The following is an 11,231-nucleotide window of genomic DNA, read 5'->3' as shown; positions in this document are numbered from 1 at the left end:
AAGCTCTGATAGAGCCTCCAGGTAGAGCTGTGCCACTGGGGGCAGCCTCTGGAGGATCTGTAGCCTGTCCACGTCTTCATCTCCCCGCTTCTAAGTTGTGATGCAGCGTGTCACCAGGGACGCATGCCCTCTGGAATTGCAGGTTGCTTTATCGCAGTAATAGTAAAGGGAACTAGAACAGACGCCTCTCAGCATGGCTTGGATTTGCATTCCTCCGAAAGCTAAGAGTAGTGAGCATTTTTATTTTAAATATTTAGTGGGCATTTGTACTTTCATTTACAATTCTTTTTCCATTTTTATGTATGTGTGGTATGTGTATTTTTGGTGGGAGGACGTATGTGTCCATGTGTGGGTGTAGCACATGCTTTGTGGAGGCCCAAAGGTGACATTTGGTAATAGATTTTCTGTATTGTGATAATACGTTTCTCCACTGACACAGTAAGTCATATCAAGCCAAATTGAAAAAGTAAAAGAACAGGTTTATTTGAGCAAAGCGACTCCCGGGTGAGTTCTCCAGTTGCAGAGATGGAGGCAGGAGAGGTCATGTGCCAGAACTAAAGCAGGGAGGTTATATAGCCTGTAGGGGAGGGGTGATGACATGTCTCAAGCTGGTCGAAAACAGTACTTTAGGCGACTTCAGGGGAGGAGCTCACAGAGCCGCCAAGGATGCAGAAGAGAGAGAGAGAGAGAGAGAGAGAGAGAGAGAGAGAGAGAGAGAGAGAGAGAGAGAGAGAGAGAGATGGGGCTTCCCAGACCCTGCAGGAGTGAGCTGGAGGTTTCAACCAAACAATTTGGGGTCATCATTAATAAGTTTTAGGCCTCCTGAAGGCCTCTCTGCCAATGCAGCAAACTGAATCAGACCAAATTGGAAAGCCCAGGTTTAATGGGTAAAGCCTTCCTGGGTGTCTGTTTTCGAGATGCCACTTAAATCCCCTGAGGGAGTGGTCTTGAGCCTCTCTGGGTGAGGAGCTGTGTTTGGCAGGCTTTGAAGGGGCAGGTTTAGGGAAAGAGATGGGGGAGAGGAGTTGAGGTGGATCTTCACCAGACTTCTTCCAAACAATCATTGACTGCTCTCCTACCTTGTTCATATAGTCAGAGTCTGTTGAGTTCACTGATGTGGCTGGCTTCTCGGGCCAACTTGTTCTGGAGATTCCCTGCCTCTGCCTTCCAAGGCTGGAAGAACAGGCAGCCACCAAGCTTCACTGCATTTCCTTGGGTTCTAGGAATTTGAACTCTGGTCCTCACACTTGTATAGCAAATATGTTAACCACTGAGCCATCTCCCTGCTCTGCATTTCTGATTTTAAAGGAAATGCTTTCAGTTTTTCTCCATTTAGTATATTGTTAGCTATAGGTTTATTGTATATAGCCTCTATTAATTTTGAGGTATGCTCCTTCTATTCCTAGTTTCTCCAAATATTTCATCATGAAGGGGATTCGTCTATTGACACGGTAATGGGATTTCCATCATATTTATTGTCTTTATATAGTATTACATTTATAGATTTGAAACATCCTGGTATCTATGAGATGAAACCAATTGGTTATGGGATATGATTTAACATGTTCCTGAATTCAGTTTGCCAATGTTTTCTTGAAAACTTTGCATTTATGTTTATTAAGGATTTTTTCTATAATTTTTGTTGTTATTTTTGTCCTAAGCCAATTTTAGCATCAAGATAATGCTCATACAATACATCTGATAGTGTTCCTTCTCTTTCTATATTTTATTGACTATTTTAAGGCACATTGATGTTACCTCTCCTTTAAGAGGTTAGTAGAATTCAGCAGTAAGCTGGGCAGTGATGGTGCATGCCTTTAATCCCAGCACTGAGGAGGCAAAGGCAGGTGGATCTCCATGAGTTCAAGGTCAGCCTGGTCTACAAAGCTAGTTCCAGGACAGCCAGGGCTATACAGAGAAATCATATCTCAAAAACAAAACAAGAAAGAAAGAAAGAAAGAAAGAAAGAAAGAAAGAAAGAAAGAAAGAAAGAAAGGGAATTAAGATAAGAGAATTAAGATAGAACTTAGAGGGAGCAGTAGGTAAATATAGAGAGAAATCAGGCAAGAAAGGAGCTAGGCACGATAACAGAACTGAAGCTGTGTAAACAGGATGTTATCCCAGAGGAATTAAAGCAGGTGGACTAAAGAGTTTGGTGTGCTGAGATTCTGTTTTCCCAAAAATAGTCCTCGCCATTAGTAGTTTTCTCTTTTGAGCCCCTGGTATGTATAATATTAAGGCTGGTCCCTCTAATATTATACAAGGAGAAAGAAAGGAAGGAAGGAAGAAAAGAAAGAAGGAAGAAAAGAAGGAAGGAAGGAAGAGAGAGAGAAAGAAGGAAAGAAAGAGAGAAGTAAACCTATATAGCGATGAGCTTTTCTTTGCTAAAGGACTGTTATGGCTGTGACCTTGTTGCTTGTTCTAGATCTGCTTCCATTGTTTAGCTCCTCCCCATTTACTTTTGGTAGGTCATGCACATCAAGGAATTTGTCTGTTTCTAGTTTTCCAAAGTTTTGAAATATAATTTTCAAACGGTGGATTTCATTGGAATTTGTTATAAGGTCCCCCTTTTCACCTCCAGCTTTATTATTTTGTGTTCAGTTTTCAAGTGTTTCTCTTTCTGGGTGTGTCTACTTTCAGAGCTGCAGTGAGCTCTTTTGATGTCATTTGACTTGTTAGGATAACCATTAGTTCTACTTGTAAATTACATGTGTTTCCTTATTTTTCTATGTGTGTAGGCATCAATGTGCCTCATGTTCCACGGCCTGATGAGGAGGTCAGAGGACAACTGTCAGGAGTTGTTTCTCACCTTCCACCACGTACATCCTGGGGCTTGAACTAGTTGTCAGGCTTGGTGGCAAGTGCCCACTGGCCATTCCTACTGCCCAAATGGGATCTGTTTTAGGACAGATCCACGAGCACTTCTGAGAAAAAAAATCTATGTTGTGTCTTTTGGGTGAAATAATCTGTAGACATTTGATTTCTAGCGTAGTTTATGACTTCTTTGCTTATTTTTGGTTTGGATAATTTGTTTTAAAATGAGTGGCATATTGAAGTCATCCACTATAATTGTTTCTGTACCTATCTGATCTTTGATGCCCATTAGTACTTGTTTTATGTATTACAGGCTGGTCTTGGAGTCACTCTACAACAAGAATGGCCTTAAATTTCTGATGGATTACAGGTATATGCTGCTGTGTTCAGTTTATGTGGTGCTGGGAATTGAACCCAGGACTTCATGAATGTAGGTAAGCGGTCTACCAACTGGGCTAGGTTCCCAACACCAGATCTTATTTTTCAGTTCAGTCCACTAATCTTGCACCTTTTTATTAATGGGTTAAGTGACTTACATTTAACCTTATTGCAGACAGACATTTGCTGATTCCTGTTTGTGAGTACTACCTGTCATACTCTCTGCTTCCTGTCTGCCATGAAAGAAAGGAGCTCTTCTGCCTCGTATGCCTACTGCCAAAATATTCTGCCCAAGTGTGAGGAACTAAGTCACCATGCAATGAACTCTGCCTCCTGTAAGTTGCTCTCTTGGGTATTTTGGTCATAGTGCTGATAAAACTGATTAATTGGCCCTTAGAAAAATGAAAATCAGAGAAATGAACTGCCCCTACTCATATAGCAGAATGGCTAACTAAGACCAGCAATAGCACTCCGTGCTGGAAGGATGCAGAGAAATGAGCTCACCATAGACGGCTGGAAAATGTAACATTCCAGAGTGGTATAGATACTCATGCTACAACCCTGCAATTGTAGTCTTGGGCATTTGTTTCAGGGAGGTGAGGAGTTATGATGACAGAAAAATATCTACTTGAATATTCATAGCAGTTTGATTCATGAAAGCCCAAACTGGAAATAACTCAAATGTCTTTCAATATGTAAATAGTTAAACAACACATAATGGACAAATCAATTCATATTCAGCACTAAAAAGGGAACGAACCATTGGTAAATGTGTTGAGTGTATTTCAGAGGAAGTATACCAATCTTAACAAGGCATACATATGATTCCACTCACATAACGTTTTGAAATAACAAATTTATGAACAGATTGGTGGCTTCCAGTGATTGGAATAGGGAGGAGAGTATGCCTGTAGGGAAGGGAGAAGTCCTTGAGGCCATGAAGCTGTTCTCCATCTTAACTGAAGTGGTGGTAGCATGGGTCTGCAAGGCTGGGAGATGGCTCAGGGGTAGAGTGCTCGCTGCACAAGTGTGTTTGGATCCCTCATGCCCACGGGAAAGCTGAGTGTGGTGGCACACAGCTGTAACCCAGCACTGAGGGTGCAGAGACATGTGCATCCCCCGTGGGGGACTTAGTAGCCAGCCAATCTTGCCCAGTGATAAGCTCCAGGTCATGTAAGAAACTGTCTCAGAGCACAAAGTGTAGAGCAGTAGAAGATACCTGTTGTTGCCCTCTGACCTCCACAGCCTCACGAGCACACGCATGCGCACGCATGCACACATACACTCACACACACACACACACACACACACACACACAATCTGGAGGGGAAGAGCCTGTGCATTGTTAAATATATGCAAACAAGTCCATAGAAAACTAGAGAAACATAAATATAAGTGGATCACATTATGGTCAATTTCTTGATTATGATACTATATTATAGTTATATGTGATGTTACCATGGGGCAGCCTAGATTTTTAAAATACATAAAATTTGGCCAGGCATGGTGGTGCATGCACTTAATCCCAGCACCCAGGAGGCAGAGGCAGGAAGATCTATGTGAGTTCAAGGCCAGCCTGGTCCACAGAGTGAGTTCCAGGAGAGCCAGGGCTGATACACAGAGAAACCCTGTCTTGAAACAAAGCAATACAAAACATAAAATTTGTTAAGGCTTCAGGTGAACCTGTAATTCTTACAGTACAAAAAAATTTAAATAATTAAAAGAAAAAAGAGGTTGCATTTCCACCAAATCACTTTGTTATGGGAAGGGAAAAGAAAAAGAATACTGCTTCCTCCCTATTGGTCATTATGTAATACAGTCACACATTCAAATGCACACGTGTGTGTGCGCACACACACACACAAACACACGCACACATTAGTCATGAAGCTTCTTAGGTAAATTGGAATAGGAAGAGAATTTGAGAGTTGTGCATCGGGCCATAACTAATAAGGTAATAAAGGGAACGACAAATGAATTGGAGCAAAAAAATCTCATAAAGCCGCCCTGATCCAGCCTTTTCTCGGTGGCCCCGGTGACAAGGGAGCCATCAGTGTGCTATGAGATGTGTGACTGACAGCTTGAGCAGCTCCCTGCATCTGGCTGTGATGCTGGCAGCCGCTGTGCAGTCTGGACTCAGTGTGCGGCTTGATTCCCTTTTGTCTCTGGCCTCCTGATGGAGTACTGAGTGGGCAGCAGGCCATGAGCTGAATGTGTAATCACCATGGGAACTGAGGCTACACTCAGTCCCTGGGAATGTGTCCCGGGGCCCCCACATGCCTAGTCAAAGTACCTCTTGCATACTTTTCTGTGTTCTAAGTGGTTACATTTGAGCGAGCGTGTATGTGTTACCCAGTCTGTATGTGCAGACGTGTCCTTGAGTGTCACTTTACACAGACAACGTCTCATTCTCCATGCTGCTGCTTTGTACCTATTATCTACGAATCACCTGAAATGAAGTACAATGAAAGAAAAACTCCAGCCTATCTCAAGCAAGCCGCCAAATGCCCTCCACACGAACCTTGGCCCGATATCTATGATGATAGTAAAATCTGATTTTTTGTCTTCATTTTCATTTCATTGGTATAAATGACCCCAGATTATAAGGCTCTTTCTATGCCTGGTGGTCTTTCCGGGGTATATGAATTGAATTCTCTCTCACTTTGCCCTCCAGTTGGTATTTCATGATTTTCACTGGATTGTTGTGTGCCGACAGCCTCTGCTCCAGCTTCCAGTTGCTCTACACACTCTCCAGGGGACTCTGGAGGCAGTTGTAAGGGCTTACTGGCTTGCTCTGCTAGTCTTTAAGTATATAATATATATTATACATAAAGTATTTTTATAAAGACTCTATATATGCTATACAAGCTCTCTCTCTCTCTCTCTCTCTCTCTCTCTCTCTCTCTCTGTGTGTATGTATGTGTGTGTGTGTGTGTGTGTGTGTGTGTGTGTGTGTGTGTGTGTGTGTGTATATACACAGCTAAGCACTGCAGATGTGACTGCTGCTGCCTGCTAACATCATGGGAACTGGCTTGCGGAAAGATTACATCCTCTCAGAGGATGACCTGAACCAACAGATAGGGGAATTGGCTTTAGCCCCTTTCCTCAGAGTGAGACAGATGGGCAAGTCAAGCTTCAGAAGTTATGGTGGAATCTGGCAAAGCCTAGGGTTCTTCTGAACTCACACATTTACCAGGACTCTACCTCTGCACGACCTTGCCACCATTATTTTACTCTCCTGTGAACATTCTCTCACTAAATCACTTGCACAAGGATCCCTACTTCAGGCCAGGCTTCTGGAGAAGCCGCACTAAGATGGCCCAGCATTGCCTCATATACCTGTTTCCTTCATTCTACTTTTCAAAAACAGAAGGTTTATATCTGTTTATGGATTCATGCATTTTCTGTCTATTCCCTATTAGCCATGAACTGGTTTGATGTGCCCTGAGCTCTGTGAGGGCAGAGGCATGCCTGCTTCATCCACCCGTGTTCCCACAACACACTCTAGCCACAGTACATGCAGGAACAAACGAACTGTGGGATGAATGAGTGAGTGTGGAATATGATATCTTTTGTCAGGATGAGTATATCTGGTAATGAATGTGAGGCTTATATATTCTCATGGATCATGACTTTTATGAAGCTTCAATGGGTCCCTGGCTGAGGCTGAATCTTCTAGTAATCCCAACTTGCCTGCCAACTTGCTCCTGTCCATCAGCATCAAACTAGGTGTCTTCTCTCTCAGAAAACAAAGTCCCCCTTTGCACTGCAATAATACCCAATAAATTAATATGCTTGTGTCTATCCCAGGTACAGTCATTGTTTTGGTTGCTATGGCTCTTACTCCCAATGACATATAGGCTCCTCACTCAAATGACACTTGGAGCCCACTGGAGAGTAATGGTGAGCTAAAAAACAGAATATGACAGGAAGTGATGAGTGCCTTGAGAAGAAGGGTAAGGGAACCGGGCATGGTGGCTCAGGCTTTAACTCCATCACTCGGAAGTCAAAGCATAAGGATTGCCATGAATTCAGGACAAGTCTGGGCTACATAATGTAAGGAGACTCCCAACTCAAAAAAGCAAAACAAAACTAAAGTAAAAAAGTTTGTCACACAAGCCAGATGTGGCAGGGCACATCTGTAATCCCAGCACTCCTAAGGTGGGATAGAATATAGAGACAGGAGACTCTTCCAGAAGTTTGTGATCCAGCCAGCCTGGAGTATGTAGCATGGTGCCAAAACAAGAAACTCTCCTCAACAAGTTGGAAGGCAAGAACTGGGAGTTGCCTTCTGATCACAACATGCACACCATGGCATGTTATGTTCTCCCATATACACAACAGCCCTCAACTCCCAAGCCCAGAAGGACAGCGTGTAGTCATTCTCTGTTAGACAGCATGGAGAGACTTAACTAAGCCTCATTTGAGTCAGTGGCACATAACTATGGGCTAGTCTGTAGCAATATAATATTACAATAGTCATTCTTTTTCTGTGTATTTCTACCAGAAGCACTTGGGAAGCCAATTGTCATTGCTTCTGAGGGGGACGAGGAAAAAAAAAAAACAATAGGAGGTTGAGAAAACTGAAGTTCAGGGCATTAGGCTCTTGCCCAAGGTCCAAAATCAAGAGTCTGAACCGAGCTGGGTGGTGGTAGCACACGCCTTTAATCCCAGCACTCAGGAGGCAGAGGCAGATGGATTTCTGTGAGTTTGAGGCCAGCCTGGGCTACAGAGTGAGTTCCAGGACAGGCTCCAAAGCTACACAGAAAAACCCTGTTTCGAAAAACCGAGCTCCAAAGCTACACAGAAAAACCCTGTTTCGAAAAACAGAGAGAGAGAGAGAGAGAGAGAGAGAGAGAGAGAGAGAGAGAGAGAGAGAGAGTCTGAACTGTGAATGTAGTCAATAGTTTTCTGACTCTAAAATACATTTCTTTTTTTTTTTTAAAGATTTATTTATTTATTATGTATACAATATTCCTCCTGTATGTTGCCTGCAGGCCAGAAGAGGGCACCAGATCTCATTGTAGATGGTTGTGAGCCACCATGTCGTTGCTGGGAATTGAACTCAGGACCTCTGGAAGAACAGCCACTGCTCTTAACCTCTGAGCCACCTCTCCAGCCCTAAAGTACATTTCTTTTCTTGAATTACATTTAATTTTTTTCTTTTAAAGTACTAGCTTCATTTGATTATCTTCCACTAAAATCTTAAGTGGACTTTTTTGTTTGTTTTGTTTTTCAAGACAGGTTTTTTCTGTGTAATAATTCTGGGTATCCTTTGTAGACCAGGCTGGCCTCGAACTCACAGAGGTCCACCAACCTCTGCCTCCTGAGTGCTGGGATTAAAGGCATATGCCACCATGCCCAGACCTTAAGTAGACTTTTATAAACCTTAAATTCTGTTAGTCTTATGAACCATTAGTCAATCCCTGGTGTTTTGTTGAATGTTTTATAATGTACACGTTGGTCTATATAGCACATTGATATAACACGTTGATCTTCCATAAACAAAATGAAATTGATTGCAATGTTTTGTTTTATTTTACTTTTAAAAATATGTATTCACTTATTATTTGGGGGGCATGTATGCCATGGCATGTAAGTGGTGGTCAGCAGACACTTTGTAGAAATCTCTTCTTCCACCATGTGTGGGTGGGGTGCCAAAATCAGGTTGTCAGGTGTAAAGGCAAACACCTTTGTCTGCTGAGCCATGTTGCCATACTCATTTTGGTTTTGGTTGATAGATGATGTAATAAGTCAGGACTTATGAACTTGAAGGTCTGTGTTTTTGTTTGTGTTTTTTTTTTTTTGTGTGTGTGTGTGGGACAAAGTCATAGGGGTATTTATTTTCTTTTTACCAGCAGTAGAAACTATGTTTCATGCCATCTTGTTCTTATAACACATTTATACACATCATTTCTGTTTCTTCCTGCAGTACATCTGTGTATAAGTGAGACAGTAAGTGCTTGCTCATAGTTGTGTAGATGTTAAAGACAAGACTGTAAACTCAGTGATGTTTTACCGTCTTCTTTTGATCAGGAACAGTGCTGTAGTGGATGGGAGGTTTGTCCTGAGGCTAGGTGGTTCCTTCTCTCCCAGCCACTGGTGGAGGTACAGAAGATGTGGGGTGGACAGGATCTGTGGCCCTTATCCTACGCTGTTCAAGAAGAGCAGCTGGGTTAACCACATACTTGGTCCTGAACTTAGCAGAAGCATTTTCCCAACCCATACCTAAGCTAGTTGAGAAAATCTTTCTTCTTATGTTTTTGAGACAGGGTCCTGCCTGCTCTGTGGATCAAGCTGGCCTCAAACTTGTGGTAATCTGCTGCTTGTTCCTGCTGAGCTCTGGGGTCACAGATATATGATACCGTACCCTGAGAGAACGTGTTTCTTGAGAAACTCTCTTCTAAAAAATGTCAAAATGAATGAATTTATAGTATGTGAATCCTAGTGATTTAAAAAATTAAAAGTATTAAGACGTGTTCTTAAGGAATTGCCCCTTGTGTCTATTTATAGCAAACAACTAGATTTCCTGCTGGCTCAGTTGTTTCGAGTTGACCACAACTGTTTTGTCTCTGCCAGCACCCCCCTTTGTAGTGTCCTTTCTGAACCATTCTAAATCTTGGTACAGAGTTTCCCAAATGCATTTTAGAATATAACAAAAGCTAGCTGCACAGGCAGCCAAGCCCAGACTGATTCTGACAATAGCAACAAAGACTTGGGAAGACAAGCTGCCTGACATTACCCTTGCTCCACTCAGACCATTGTGCCAGCAGCAGCAGCAGCAGCAGCAGCAGCAGCAGCAGCATCTGGAATTTGCCCTGGAATGTTCAATAAAAATGCACGACAAGGCTTAAGAGTGCTTCAGTGGCTCTGCCCAGAGGTTCTTTTCACCCAGTGAAGCAGCAGATAGAAACTGAAAAGACGGCAAATAAACAGGACAGGAAAGGTCCTGTGTGAACTGAGCCGTCTCCTGCTTTCTGCATTCTTTATAATGTACACCAACAGTGCTTCTCTTGGGGGAGCTGTTCATTAGTGGGCTGTGAAATGCATTTTTTTTTATATCCATAGGTTGCCTTCCAACCAATTAAGTTGAAAATGTGTGTGTGTGTGTGTGTGTGTGTGTGTGTGTGTGTGTGTGTGTGTGTGTGTGTGTTTTCTCTAACTCCATGATAAATCACTGGGCACTATCCTGAAGAGTCTTCAGGGCACTGAGATGGATTTTTTTTTCTTGTAATTTTGAACTGTAAGGAAATCTGGTTTAAAGTGAAACCTAATGGCTGCAAATTGCTGTGTTGCTCATTAGCAAAGCTCCTGCTTTTGAAACTGGTGCTTAGATTTTCCTTCAGGGAGGATCATACTGCAAGGTCCGCACAGTTTCCGCTTTTAGACACTAGTTATGAAGAATATTAGAAGAGACAAAAAAATGGGTCTGTCACTTTGTCTCAAATCATTCAACTTCTGACATAAGCAGGCCTTTCTCAGGCATGAAAAGAAGGCTTGAATGATTCATGGGATCCGTCCCACACATTAAAAATGAAGGGTTGGAGGGAATGTTGAACAAAATGATTCATTTATTTGCAGCACATAAATAGAAATTCTTTTGGGGAAATACACTGTGTGTGTGTGTGTGTGTGTGTGTGTGTGTGTGTGTGTGTGTGTGTGTGTGTGTGTACATTTATGTATGTGTGCATGCAAGATAATGCAAGTGCTTTCTTTAAATGAATATTCGAGGCAGGTGTGGTGGTGAGTACCTATAATCCCAGCACTTGAGGCAAAAGCAGGAGGAACACCAGCCTTTGAAGCAAGACCAACATCATCTACATAGTGAGTTCAAGGCCAGCTAGATAGCAAGACTATGTCTCAGATCCTGCAAACCAACCAGCCAATAAGCAAAAAATAAATATGTTGGATTAGATTTAGTATCACATCATTTGTTTCAGACAATTTGTTTGAATCTTATGTATCTATTTTTCTTTAAAATATTCCATCTGGGGGCTGGAGAGATGGCTTAGTGGTTAAGAGTACTGATTACTCTTCCT

General features: G+C 42.3%; 1 protein-coding gene across 3 annotated transcripts in view; it reads left to right on the top strand.

Moving 5' to 3' along the window:
* Napepld (N-acyl phosphatidylethanolamine phospholipase D) overlaps positions 1–11,231 on the top strand; it is a 99,276-nt gene that overhangs the window by 954 nt on the left and 87,091 nt on the right. The window contains exons 2-3 of one of the 3 annotated variants that reach the window (XM_076565975.1): positions 3,128–3,248; positions 3,368–3,527. Coding sequence is in view for 2 of the 3 variants with exons in the window: in XM_076565972.1 (XP_076422087.1) it covers positions 1,407–1,451; positions 3,128–3,184 (102 nt within the window). In the remaining variant the exon portion in view is untranslated. Of the gene's footprint in view, positions 1–1,406; positions 1,452–3,127; positions 3,249–3,367; positions 3,528–11,231 lie in introns of all 3 variants that reach the window. The other 2 variants (XM_076565972.1, XM_076565973.1) reach the window with 2 other exon arrangements.

This window comes from Peromyscus maniculatus, chromosome 3 (genome assembly GCF_049852395.1).
Source record: "Peromyscus maniculatus bairdii isolate BWxNUB_F1_BW_parent chromosome 3, HU_Pman_BW_mat_3.1, whole genome shotgun sequence".
NCBI classification, from domain to species: domain Eukaryota; kingdom Metazoa; phylum Chordata; class Mammalia; order Rodentia; family Cricetidae; genus Peromyscus; species Peromyscus maniculatus.
Note: the sequence above shows the minus strand (reverse complement) of the source record. Positions and strands in the feature narration are given on the sequence as shown.